At 46.0% G+C, this 14,188-nt stretch overlaps 1 protein-coding gene across 6 annotated transcripts in view; it reads left to right on the forward strand.

The window, feature by feature from the left end:
• Nucleotides 1-14,188, forward strand: part of FKBP6 (FKBP prolyl isomerase family member 6 (inactive)) — a 70,563-nt gene that overhangs the window by 12,178 nt on the left and 44,197 nt on the right. For 4 of the 6 annotated variants that reach the window (XR_009256396.1, XM_058709918.1, XM_058709914.1 and 1 more), the window contains exon 8: nt 1,385-1,477. Coding sequence is in view for 5 of the 6 variants with exons in the window: in XM_058709918.1 (XP_058565901.1) it covers nt 1,385-1,475 (91 nt within the window). In the remaining variant the exon portion in view is untranslated. Of the gene's footprint in view, nt 1-1,384; nt 1,478-5,930; nt 7,389-14,188 lie in introns of those variants that run through there. The other 2 variants (XM_058709915.1, XM_058709917.1) reach the window with 2 other exon arrangements.

Here is a 14,188-nt window from a genome sequence, read left to right on the forward strand (position 1 = left end):
AATCCGGATCCTATCCCATCTCCCTATTCCCCCCACCCCTTACCCCTAAAGTAAGCACTCTATAACAGGCGGGCCAGTGTAATTTTTTAAAAAGGTCTTGTTCGGGGCGCCTGGGTGGCTCAGTCGGTTAAGCGTCCGACTTCGGTTCAGGTCACGATCTCACAGTCCGTGAGTTCAAGCCCCGCGTCAGGCTCTGGGCTGACTGCTTAGAGCCTGGAGCCTGTTTCAGATTCTGTGTCTCCCTCTCTCTCTGACCCTCCCCCATTCATGCTTTGTCTCTCTCTGTCTCAAAAATAAATAAACGTTAAAAAAAAAAATTAAAAAAAAAAAAAAAAAGGTCTTGTTCTTCAGATATTTTCCCCTACTTGCCACAACTGAAAACCACTGTTCTTAACAGACTGCAGAAATGTGTCTTGTAGATCCTGGTTTGACCTGCAGTGGATCTTTCAGGTCTAATTCATACCCAGAGGGTGATTTTTTTGTTATCCAAGTAATACCAGTACCAGTCTTTCAGTAGTGTAGCTTTTTGTGATTACAGAAGTTACTTTCAAAGTTTTCTACTTTGACTATATCAGCATATAAATAAGAGTTGTCCAGAATTCCATCACTTCCTAATCTGTCCAGTTTCTTAGGTATTATTTTTTTGTTCTTCTCTACTGGTAAGATTCTCTACTCCTGTTGACATTAAACATTTAATCTGGATTGCTAGTTGAAGCCCCTTGATGTTAAAAAAAAAAAAAAATCCTGTGTGCACCCCTTAACACTTGAATCCATTTGTTATATTTCAGACCTTTTAAGACTGTCCAGAAATCTCTTTTCTGATTGTTTTTAAACTGAAATATTTATTACGTAATTAGACTAAGTTCTACACCCAACATGGGACTTGAACTTACAACCCGGAGATCAGGAGTCACATGTTCTACTGACTGAGACAGCCAGGCGCCCCTCTTCTCTGGTTATTAAAAGTATCCTGTCCCACCTAGGTGCCAAAAATAATAAGTGTATCCTTTGAAGATACTTACAAGTCCAATGTAGAAATTTTGGAATCTGACCATTATTTAGCAAAGAAATCTCAAGATAAGTCAGAGGTCACCGAGTATGAGGCCATTTGGGAAGACTCAGCCTGGCAGCCCTTACAGTGGCTCCAGCCTTTAAGGTTGTCATCTTCTCAGATCGTGGGCTTCAGGTTGTCCATGTGCTTCTTAAACAGCCCTTCCCTGGGAGCCTCTCCTGGTTCCCCTACCCGTCCGGCTTCCATCGCCTCCAGATTCAGTTCAGGGCTTGCTGAATTTTCGATGTTTCTGGACCTGAGTGGAGTATTCTAGCCACCAGATGTCACCTCCTACAAAGACAGACTTTCTCTAATGTGTATTTTTGTCTCCAGCTATTACAGGGACTACACAGATAAAGAGAAAGAAATGTGTCACCGAATGTTCGCTGCTTATGATAATGGCTCTACAGTAGGAGAAAATTGAAGGTAATCAAAGGGCTGAAGCGTGCAAGGCTTCAGGATTTTGTCCAGTATATGGAAGGATGGTTGTTCTCCTCAGCCCACTAGTGAATAGTGGCTGTCTACAAGTGAGTATAGATGGGAGGGGTAGAAAGTTTCTGCGGGAAGCTAATGGCACAGTGACTGTGTAGAGTGCACATACCATGGGCCTTCTCATGAAGATGATCATGGTGAAGATTGGAAAGTTCCAGAGCTGGAGATTCAGTTTATAGGTGGAGGCGGTCTTAAGCCTTAAAATTAAAAACTTTTTCCATGTTTTATGTTAACCTTTCCCTCCCAGTAGCTCGGAACATGAAACTGTTGAGTATAGTCATTAATGTGATGGTTTATCTGGGCTTTGCAATGAAGAGTAATGCCTTTCTTAATCTGTTTTTTCCTGGAAGCCTCCAGCATCACTTTATGTCTAACACATTGTTAAGACAAAATCCAGATGTTGGGCAGTAGGGATGAGCTGTGACTCTTAAGTTCTGCTTACTGTCAGTTGGAGAGATTTGAAGGTGTTGGAACCACCAGGGATCACAACCTAACTTTCCTGCTGCAGCAGATGCCTTGTGATTTAGCAGGCACAGGGTTAAGGTTCCCCTGTGAGTTCATGAGATAATTCTCTAGTCTGGTTTACTATTACTTAAGAAAATTAATGGAAACAAAATCACCTGCCTTAAACACCTGCTTTGCTGGGTAGATAACTCAGCTCTCTTGAGAGAAGTTAAACAAGGAGCAACAAGAAAACAGCTGCCGAATGGGCTCATGGTAATAAATCTCTCCTTTGTTGCTACCTACATCTCTCTACAAAAGAGATTGGAGAGAAGAAGGCAGTGAAAAGGCCTATTCATCCCAGACATTTTCGCAAGTGATCTAAAAGCTGTTGTTCTCTGCCCTGTCAAAAACAACCAGTCGGTATCAGAAGTAAATGTTGCCTTTATCACAAGCTCTGACCCAGTGACCCTGGCCTTTGGGTCTTTCGGGGACATTGAAGTATTAGTGGGTTTTCTGAACTGAGACTTGAGCCAGAATACTTCTTCTATTTGGCTACTGTTAATGTCCAGCAGGAAGAGAGGTTTGCTGGCTTTCTGCCAGACGTTTTGGACTGTCGTGTCATCTGGCATGTCCTACCATTTAGTGGAGACCCAGTTCTTCCAGGGTCTGTCCTGGAAACAGATCTTGGAAAATCCAGCAGGGCAGCTCCTCATCGTTGTCTCTAATCCCCCAGCTTTCTCCGTCTCGAAGGTGTTTTGGACCTGATGAGTTTTTAGATGGTTTCCCAGATATTCCTAAGTTTTGGGTGTTTTGTCATATTAGGAATGACTGTGTTTGAGTCTAAAATGGCCATTATTGGGAGGCCTGGGTGGCTCAGTCAGTTAGGCATCGGACTTCAGCTCAGGTCACGATGTCACAGTTCGTGGGTTCGAGCCCCGTGTAGGGCTCTGTGCTGACAGCTCAGGGCCTAGAGCCTGCAAAATGGCTATTCTTGTCTTACTGCCACTACTGTTGGGTCTTCAGTGTTCTATCACTTAACAGGTTTTAAGATTCTTTCGACAACCTAGTTTTGACACAGTTGGTTCTTGTTTTCCAAGATGTTAAATACTAGTGATCTGTCTGCATCTTGTCTTACAAGATGTTGGTCCTCCTGGTGGAATGAGTGTTCTCTTAATTACAGTCTCGAAGTTTCCGCTTATAACAGACTACATTTTTGGAGATCAGAGACCGTGTGTTTTCTGTCTTTGTATTTTCTAGTGTCTGGAAGCTTGCCCAGCACATAATTGGCACTCAGTAAATGTTGGTCGGATCAAGTGTAAAATAGCCAAAATGCTAAACCAGCCTTTTTGAAACCATATCCTCCAAGCTGGCTCTTGTATTGGCTGTCAGGACCCTCATTATTGCCAGTGACAGAAACCTGTCTTCAACGAGCATCAGCTAAAAAGATTTGCTGAAGGGATTTGGGCACTCACAGAATCCGAGTTGAACAGCCAGTACTTGAGCAGGTGGACACCTGTGGTTCTGAAGGCCTCAACAACTTTGTCTCCTCTGCTTCATGCTCTCCTACTGTAGAGTGCCCAAGTGTCCTTTCGCAGCCTTTCTATTTGAGAGCGGGCTCTTCCCTACCCCCACACCTTCCTCTTCTTCCTGTACCAGCCAGGGCTCCAGCTTGCAAACTCCTGAAGCAGGACTCTGGCCTGTTACCGTGTGTTGAGTCCCATGAGTGGCTCCCTTCTTAGCGCTGCATAGTAGGGCGGGGGAGCAATGACTGAAGGAAGAAAGCCACTTGTCTCAGAACACAAAGGGGAGGAAGAGGAGGGGCAGATTCGAGGGAAGATGCCCATGGAGGGCATTTAGCTGTTGCAGCTCTCACTGTTCTGCGGAGTGTGACTTCTGTCTCACTCTAGCGGAGGCAGCGGGTTGAACGAGGCATCTCTTTGCGGCTGCTGCTCAGCTGGCATCTCCACGGTGCAAAGGAGCAGACACGGCATTGCCATTGCGGCAGCCTTTTTCCTCTGGGTGGATCTCCAGAGGGTATGTCGACCACACACGTACTTCTGGATGGGCGTATTCTTGGGGTGATCTAAGAGGTCAAGATGGAAGTCAGCCTTTCGACTCCTGCACTTTGGAAGGCCTGAAGGTTTATAGCAAACCCCGAGCTGGTGTACGATAAGCTGTTTTGAAGCTGCAAACAAACCTGTGGTTTGCAGTGCAGTGGATGCAGTGTTCCTGCACGTGTACTTAACGGTGTTCAGACTTTGACAACTGGACGTTTCCTAGCTACCTACTTGGTGGAGACCTCCCATAGCTCCCTCCCGAGTACCAGTGGTTTCACCGGGGCCACCAGAGGGCTTTCATAACAGGTGCCGACCTAGTTGGAAACACTTGGGGTAGTGTTCTAACCTTTTTCCTAGTTCTGTTTCTGTGGCTTGTGTTGCTCTCTTCAGTTAGAGCTTGAGTGTGTCCTTCTTGTCCTGACACGCTAGCAGCATCTGAGACCATTGCCGTACTTCTATCGTGTCTGGAAAAGAGATATAAAGTGAGCACCGTAGCTATTTTCAGCTGAAATGGTTGACCTAAAATAGGTGAATTCAGGGGTGCCTGGGTGGCTCAGTGGTGTGTTCAATTCCTTACTTGGGCCCAGGTCATGATCGCAGGGTCACGGGATCGGACCCAGCGTAAGATTCAACACAGAGCACCCCCCAGATTCCCTCCCTCCCTCTATCTCTGCCCCTCCCCCCTCCCTTGTGCTCTGTCTCTCTCAAAATAAATATTGTTTAAAAAATAGGTGAATTTAGGGACAGTATCACCTATGCTCCCTTTGTGTGATAAGAATATTACTAACTGAAAACCCAATGTAGTGTGTGTGTGTTTTTAAGAGCTTCTGTTTTCCCTACAATTTATAAATGCCTTGGTTTTTGTTTGTTGAACTGTTTGCCTTTATCCTTACCTCTTTAAAACTCTGGTACCAGGGGTGCCTGGTCAGTTAACTTAGTTAAGTGTCTGACTCTTGATTTTTGGCTCATGTCGTGATCTCATGGTTTGTGAGTTCGAGCCTCTCATTGGGCTGTGTGCTGAGAGTGCAGAGCCTGCTTGGGATCCTCTCTTTGACCCTCCCCCACTTGTGCATGTGTTCCCTCTCAAAAAATAAACTTTAAAAATCCTACATATTAAAACTCTGTGATACCATTTAGTCTAGGACTTCCCTTTCTTCTCAGGGACCTCCCTCTTAGAAATCTCCCATTTTGTGTACCAATCCGTTGAGAATGTTCCATAGGCCTGATGCATAACTGCCATTCTGGGATTTCTTTTATCTGCTGGGCTGAATCCACTATTTACTGGCTCTCTTTTCTTGGTTTACTTCCTTGTGTGGCTATTCTCAAATAACATCCAAAAATTGGATGTATAATAGATAAATTTTTCCACTCCTTCTGTGTCCAGTTCACACTTGATTACACACTTTATAGCTTGGTATAGATTTTAGAACGAAAAGAATCCCCTCCCTAGTTAGAACCTATCCCCCATTTCAAAGCTCCCTTCCTCATTAGAAATGAGCCCCCTATTAGGACTTGCCTCCCACAGTAACTATCCCCACCCCCAGACCCCACTTACAAGATCTCCACTCTAAGACTGTGCATCCCTCCCGCCTTAGCCCTCACAGCTTTCCCCTCAGGCACCTCCACCCCCAATGCCACTCCTGTCAGTAGTCCTGCCCCTTCTCAGAGCTCCTCCTCCTCAACTCCAGATGCTGGTAAAAATGTATCTCTTTATTTTTTACTCCTCTAAAATTTCAGTGTGTGTCCAGGTGCCCCCAGATGCTCAAGTCCTTCACATAGGTACCTTAATTCTAGAGGTTCATGTTCTTGAGAGCTAAGAAATTCTTCTATATTTCCTTAATGACATTCCCCCCCCCCCCTTCTTTTTCCCTCTCTTCTTGTTCTAGGACTCCTGTTGGTTGGATGTTAGACCTTCTGCAGGGATCCTCTATATCCTTTATGTTTCTTTACATTTTTTAAAATACTTATTTTTGAGAGAGAGTACAAGCAGGGGAGGGGCAGAGAGAGAAAGAGACACGGAGACACAGAATCTGAAGCAGGCTCCATCCACACCCTGAGCTATGAGCACAGAACCCAGTGAGGGACCATGGAACTCCCTCCCAAACCATGAGGTCATGACCTGAGCCCAAGTCGGACGTTTAACTGACTGAGCCACCCATAAACCTTTACGTTTCTGTAAAATTGTCTCTCTTAACTCCCTCACTGCCCTGCCTCCTGCCAGGAAACATACCTCATTTCCAACTCTCTCCTGTTGGCTTTTTTTCATTTCAGCAAATATTTGAAACCACGAGATCTTTTCAGATTTCCCTCTTTTATAGTTTCCCTCTCTCTCCACCTTTGTATGATGAAATATCTCAAACTTAGACAAGTAGAATAATAGGATTTCCCCCATGTATTCAGCATTCAGGTTTAATAGTATCAACATAGAACCAGTGTTTCCATCTGTGACCCCACCCATTTCTTCCCCACCCCTAGCACTGTTGGGGTGATTTGAAGTGGATCCTAATAATACTGTCATTTCATCCACAAGGATTTCCCATTTCCTTATGTACCTCTAAAAGATAAGGACCATTCTTGCACATTTTGTTTTGTACTCTGAGATGTTTATTTTTCTGCTTACTTGCTTTCATCTTTCTCTTTTCCATGTTTCATGTTGCAGACTTTCCACAGTTGTTTTTTGGTTGCCTGTTCACACTTTAGAACGTAGCAATAGAAAAATTGATCAGGAGTTTTGTTAGGGGAGCCTGGCTAGCTCAGTCAGTTAAGTGTCAGACTCATGTTTTCAGCTCAGGTCATCTCATGGTTTGTGAGTTTGAGCCCCGCGTCGGGCTCTGTGCTGATGCACGGAGCCTGCTTGGGATTTTCTCTCTCCTTCTCTCTCTGCCCCTCCTCCACTCATGTTGTCTCTGTCTCTCTCTCAAGATAAATAAATAAACTTAAAATTAAAAACTTCTGTATACCTGGGCAGGATATCCACTCACTCACTCTTAAGGCTGAGCAGGTGAGAACCAATCAAAATGCTTTGAGACCCTTAAATACCAGAAGGAAGGGGATTTGCATTGGGCCCCAGCTCTTAACAATAGTTTCCCCCAAAATTTTTTCCTCAGGTGGATTTTTCTGGCTGAAACAGTGGACACAAGTACTGCATTATCTTAACTGTACATCTCCAATTTCTAGTGAAGTTGAGCGGCTTTTTGTGTTTTTAATTGGCTCTCTCTACTGTTCAAGCAACTTGCCTCTTGATCTCCTTTGCCTGCTCTTGTTTTGGGTCTTTATAGTTGATTTGTAAAAACCCTTTTTTATGTGAAGGATGTTAATTAAATGTTATGTAACTTGAAATATTCTCCAGGCTGTTTTGCCTATTGATATAGTTACACATGTCGCTGTTTCTGTATGGCTTTTGGAATTCACGTTATGCTTCTGTCTGACCTACGGGAGTAAGGCCGGGCTCCGTAATGAGCTAGCAGGAGTGCCCCAAGTGAAGGGTTTTCAACAGTTCTTCCTGGAGTCTGAGCACTATTGTAGATCTGTTCTCAAACCCATTCATCTTTCCGACATTCCTGAGGGAGAAATGATTGTTTCCACTTTACAGATTGGGAAAGGCATGAAGCTCAGAGAATTAGACCCTTTCCCTGTGGAGGTCTTTGTGCTTATGAATAAACAACTCTGACCATTTTCATTGGATTTGAAATCTAAACCCCAGATGATATCTGAAGCTTTAAATATATTCAGCAGCTCTCTTCAGTTGGAGTGTTACCACCAGGTGCCCATGGATTTTTCTCCCTCACTTAGATGTTTAAGAATTTCTTCCTTTTTTTTCCTGCTTTCCACACTTAAGCTGAAGCCTTTGAGTTGTAGAATTAAGAGGATTGAGCCATGTTGTGTGGCCAGCCTCAGGGAAAGAGTATCTTAACAGACTTAAAAAAAAAAAAAAAAAAGAAGAATGTTTTCTGGGAAGCCAGAGCAGCTCCCAGGAGGCTCAGGTGGAAATAAAGGCCATGCTGCAGAGAATACATTCCTGTTCGCTGAAATTCTGAGATTTCGTCCTGCTTCAGAGAGTTGGCCTGAAGTGAGCACTAAAGCAGCAGGCCCCACAGAGCTTGGTGCCACCACAGAAGCTAGAGATGTCCTCTGGGGTCAGGGGTTCCCTCGTTCCAAAATAGCCTTCCTGTGTCCGGCCGGGCTAGTCCGTTGCCAGGAAACCCTAGGAGCAAATTATCTTTTCCCCATATCCAATATGTGACTGGATCTAGATGGGGAATCTCTTTGATCCCCCTCTTCCCAAAGAGATTAAGAAGAAACTCACAAATCGACGCTTGAGTCTATAAGGATGTTTCATGCCTCCAGTTAGACTCGTCTGAGTCCTGAACAAATAACTCATTTAAAGGTATTTTTGTAATTTTATATATTATTATTCTGACTTTATTCCTCTGAGTCTCCACTTTTTTTTTTTCCTCTGAATCTCCAACTTGATTTTTTCTCTCTTCAAAATGTAGTTGTATTTTCCCCAGGGTAACTGGGCCAGGCAGGCGCTCGCTTGTTGTCAGATGAGGGCCCTGTCGGTTTTTCAGGCAAACTGTTAGACACAGTCCCTTGATCTTTTGAATATCTGTGAAATGCCTTTTCTCCCAGCTCAGGAGGTATCACTGAAGTCATCCCTTTGTTGTGTGACTATAAATAACTCCACTCAGGTTGGCACCTTTTCATTCTACCCCTGCCTGGGAAAGCATTTCCCCTGGCAGAGTTTCTTTGGCCCCTTCACTCCTCTTCACATCCTCTCTTGGCACCTGTGATGGGCCTGAAACCTGCTTCCTCCTAAGGTTTACTTCAGTCCATCCTGTGCTCTCTGTGCATGAGGTATCAGTGAGGGCTACTTAATTAAATTGCAGGAGATCACTAGGTTCCTTTTTCTAATTTTCAAAATCTGCAATTGTGGAAGTGCCCTTTACCATTCACTGCAGGGTTGATAAATGGGAAATTGGGCTTCTCCGTCTTCACTCCCTTGCTGTGACTGTAGCAAAGTCCTCGAACCCCTCTGGGCTTTGATCGCATCATGTGTAGGATGAAGTGATCGGATCTGTAGGGTCACTGTGTATTTCCTGAGGTTCTGTCAGATGTTGGCTTAGTCCGTTTTAATTTCTTGGGTTCCTAACCCGGTTCATAAACCCTGCCTCCAGGCATATGTAATCCCAGACACCGATCTAGGTGAACAAGGGTACAGGCGCACATAATGAACGGAGAGAGGCTAAGCAATAAGGAATGAACATCAAGTGTCTTAGTGTCTTGGGACACCTGAGGGAGAAGACAGTCTTAGCTGGTTTTCCTGGCTGCCCTCCTCAGGGTTTTGCAGAGAAGCTAGAAACATGGGGGTGAAGCCGAGAGGAACTGGGATGAGCCCCAAAGTTTCAAGAATCCAGTGAACGGTTTTCAAATCTAATAGACAAAGGGAGGGAGCTATGAGCAAAAATCACCTCTAGCACAGAGGACACAGTCTGCCCTGTTGTGACCACACCCACAACGGTCATTTTCACAGTCGGAACCAGAAAGGCTGTGAGAGACAGATGCGGGCATTTTCTCTACAATTCTTGTTGGCATCCTGATCTATCATAGGGCTTGTTTGTGGTTTTCTTTTCTGGGGCAGGGGGTAGGTGAGTTTATTGTGATATCCATGAAGACAGAGCAAATTCCTCTGTACTCCTATTGCCACTAGAACAAATGGCCCGTAGAGGCTGCTTGCATTCCTTGGCTAGTGGCCCCTTTCTTCATCTTCAAAGCCGTCAGCATAGCATCTTCAGTCTCCCCCTGCCATGAATCTCTCTCTCTCTCTCTATCCTTCCCTCCTCTCTTCTTCTGTCCTGTTCTCTTCTCTTTTTCTGACCCTCCTGCCTCTTCCTGCCTCCTCCTTGCAAGGAAGGATCCTTCTGAATGTGCTGGGCCCACCCAAGTAATCCAGGTTAATCTCCCATCTCAAGATCCTTAATTTAATGGTCAAGTTCTCCTTGCCACTCTAACGGTAGCATACATACATAGTGTGAGGTTCCAGATGTTAAGACATGGACGTCTTTGGGGGATGCATTTATAACAACAACTGCTGGGAAACCACACATCTCTTTAAGATAACTCACAATCCTACATCCTAAATGTTCTGCACTTAATCCTTGTATCCCAAATAAGGTCACCGTAACAGCCTTCCTTGGAATCTTTCCTCTCTCGTAGTAATCCCTTCTGGTGGCTGGGGGAATAATGGAGATCAGGGGGAAACCCTGGGACCAGGAGACTGCCACAGCCAACCTCACAGCTAGCAGATGAGGGCCTGAATGCAGATACGGGGGAGTGGAGAGAGAAGAAATTCAGGGACTGCTTTTGGTGGCAAGAATCGCAGTTTGGTATTGCAGCAGGGGAAGGAATCAAGAATGATCCCCAGATTTCCAGCTCCAATAACTGGGTCCATGGAGGGGTTAGCAACTGAAGGAGTTTTAAGATGGGGATCTTTTGTCTGGGGCTTGAGGAATTTGAGGTGACTACAGGACATGTAGGTGGGGGTGGCTAGCAGACAGCTGGAGGGCTGGAGAGCAGGTGGCAGCCACAAGTATCTGCAGGGCAGTATGCCCAGGAATGGGAATGAGGTCACCCAGGAGGAGGGGTAGAAAGAGGAAGGAAGGCCAAGGTTGGACCCCGGAGTACCAGCTTTGAGCTGACAAAAGAGGACAGAAAGCAGGAGGAGAACGAGCCACTGTGAAAACAGCAAAGTAGAACAGGAGGTTTAGTCAGGAGTCAATGGTGGGCATCATGGCATCCACGAACCCCTGAATAGCTGTGTGTATCCCCAGAATCCATGCCTGCCATCACTTCTCAGAGGGGCCTCTGACTCCAGAAAAGGTGCAGACCGACTAGGGGCTCAGATTTCAAAGAGTAACCAGCAGGGTCAAATCTAGCAGCACAGAGGACTCAAAAGACCAGGACTGAAAAATGTTCATTGGATTTGCCAGTGGCAACTTACGGTGACCCGGGCAGCAGTGGAGAAGCGGGAACAAAGGGCAAGAGCACTGGGGGTGTGGAGTGAGCGGGAGCGAGAGGGTAGAGTGTGAGCACAGCTTCCAGAGCTTCTGGTTCCACAGGGCAGTAGGGCCCGAGAATTTAGGGTTCTAACATTCCCAGGTCATGTGGATGCAGCTGGTCTGTGGTCCATGGCAGCGCAGGCCTTTTCTCCAGACCTTTTTGTGTGAGGAGACGGGTTGGATGGTACTAGAAACCTCACATGTTAAATGATACAAACCTTATTTTGAAACAAAGGTAGCAGTTGGGTGGCACTTTTTACCCCTTGGACCACATGCCCTGCTGCTTCCACCTTTGCACCGTGGAGGTTGATGGCCATAAGCTCTGACACTTGTCATCGGAAGTGCAGCAGGGCTATGCTGTGGGTCCTGGCCATCTCCACTGGACTGGGGCATGCTTGGTTCAGCTTAGCCTAGAAAGGGTGGGCTTGGAGGGACCACTCAGAGCTTGAAAGGGTTCCCAGCGGCAGGGAACACCACTGTATGGCCCCTGACTCAGGCGGGCACTAAGAAGTCGAGGAATGTGGCCCAGGGAAGGGGCAGATTGCTGAGCTGGAGGACCACCAGGGAGGCCAAGAGGCCAGCAATAGTAGGAGTCAGCATGGAGCCACAGAAGCAGGGGCAGTCGAAGGGGGGCCCAGCAGCGAGTGTCTGCTTTGAACAGCTGCCTGGCAGGGTGGCAGGAGCAGGAGTGGCAGATTGGAGGACCTTATAGGCCAGATCAGCACGTCACAAGAGTGTGAATGGGTTCTGGCTCCTTCTAAAATAATTCTCCCCACCGTGGAATTACTTGAGATACCCAGGCTAGGTTCTTCCGATGGGCTGAGTAATGCTTTTGGAGAAAGAGAACCAGTTAAACAGCTTCCAGGAGGAGCTGTGAATCTTCACCTTTACGTGCAATGTTTGTGCATTGGCTGGGATCTTGAAGAGGGATCCACAGCGTTCATCACTTTTCTCAACGACCCACCATTACGGGTGTATCTCCCAGATGCCGCTCAAGGTGGGCCCTTCACTCTGGTTCCCTGAGCGGCACTAGACAGAAGCGCTGCCGGAGAGGGCAGGGAGACCGGGTGGGTCTGGCACCCGACGCCGTGGGAACCCTGCTCACCCTGCCCAGCCCGGGGCTTTGGACTCCCGCCTCCAGCCTCCACATCCTGGGTTCTGCAGCCTCCGGCTCGGGCTTCCAGGATTACATCACCTCCCCGGCTCCTCTGTTACACTTTCACACTCTTCTCTGGTTACTGCTCACTTTTGTGTGCAGCTATTGTAGACGCCGATTGTATCCTCACTTGAGTCTCTCTTTCACATTGACTGCCTTTTCCCCAGGCCTGGCTCTGCGCTCCTCGGAAGCCGCTTGTTGAGTATGAATGTATTCAGCAGGCGTCTGCTTGCTGGAACGTGGTCTGGGTTCCCTGCCTAAGTGGGGCCGCTTTTGTCTATGCGGGTCTCTGAGCTTATCTTTCTGTGAGCCCTGGAGACATGCTGACCTTTTCCTCTGACTGTGCCTCCGTGTGCTACGAGATTTGGTTTTGCAGAATATGAACTTTTCTATCTTGGTATCTTTTTATTTGTGCTCAAGTGTTACTTTTTATTGGTTCCAGTGTGAAAATTCAACTACCTGAACCTCCTAAAATCCCAGTGTCTGATCTTGGCGGTTCTCTCTACCATCCGTTCCTGGGAACGTGTTCACACTGAATGAATATTGATCACAGCATTTATGTCTGAAGTCACTGCACAGGATACGAACTAGATTGAGACGGGTTTTTTTTTTTTTTTCAGTTGATTATTTTCAAGCTATAATAATGATAAAATGGAGATTTTCAAACCCATTTAAAGGTAGCAAGGATGGCGTGTCGACCTCCCCATGTATGCATTACCCATCTGACCATGATCAGCATTCTGCGTGCTGCTTCCTCTACTCACCCCACCCATACTGACAGCTGTGTGTCAGTAGTAAAATTTAAATTATGAAAATGCTACATGCTTTTAGGCTTTTTTTTTTTTTTTAAAAAGGTTGAGAAGTAAAAGCTCTCAGTCCCCAAGCCCACACTCCAGAGGTAACCAGTGTTGACGTTTTATATGTGTCCTTCCTGAAGGTTTTTTGTGAATATTTGAGAATGTGGGTGTATATGCGGTGTTTCCCACAAATAGAATTACGTACTTTGTATTATGTAATATGCATTTAAAGACATTTCAGGGGCCACCTGGCTGGCTCAGTCAGAAGAGCATGTTGCTGTTGAATGGAGTTGGGGGACAGGGAGTGAGACTACCTGTAAGAGGGGCCTCATCAGTTTGTCTCTCCTCCATTACTCTCATTTGTCTGTTTATGCTTCCCCTTGGCCAGCCAGTAATGTCTTGTTTCCTTCTAGTATTTTTATAGTTCTTTTTTTAGGTTTAGGGTTCTAAACTATTGGCAGTTTATTTCCATCCTTAATTTGAATTGGGGATATACATCTTTATATTTTATTCAAATGTCTAAAGTAGTTTTCCTGGTCGGCGGCGGGGGAGTGGCGCCTGGGTAGCTCAGTCGGTTAAGTGTCTGACTCTTGGTTTTGGCTCAGGTCAAGATCTCACAGTTCTTGGGTTTGAGCCCCGCATAGGCTTTGTGCTAACAGTGCAGAGCCTGCTTGGGCTTCTCTCTCTCCCTGTCTCTGCCCCTCCCCCACTCGTGCTGTCTCTCTCTCACAATAATAAATAAATAACATAGTTTTCCCAGCACGCCTGGCCAGCTTAGTCAGAGGAGCAAGCGACTCCTGGTCGTCGTGAGTTTGAGCCCCACGTTGGGTGTAGAGTTTACTTAAAAATAAAATCTTTAAAAAACAGTAATAAATAGTTGTACCCAAATTTCTGTTTATGGACTCATAATACCCAGAACAAAGGGTTCACATCTATACAGGGTAAATTAACTGCTTCTTACACTTTAATGGTAGACTGACTCTTCATGTTTGTACAACAAACGGTAGCATTCATAGTGGAATGACTAAATCATGCTCCATGGATGCTCTGGTGGGTTTCCCTCTCCCCTTACTGATTCTGGGGCTTGAGCTCTGTCTTGTTTCATCAGTAGGTTCTGAAGTCCTGTTAGGCCT

Source organism: Neofelis nebulosa, chromosome 18 (assembly GCF_028018385.1).
Source record: "Neofelis nebulosa isolate mNeoNeb1 chromosome 18, mNeoNeb1.pri, whole genome shotgun sequence".
Classification (NCBI taxonomy): domain Eukaryota; kingdom Metazoa; phylum Chordata; class Mammalia; order Carnivora; family Felidae; genus Neofelis; species Neofelis nebulosa.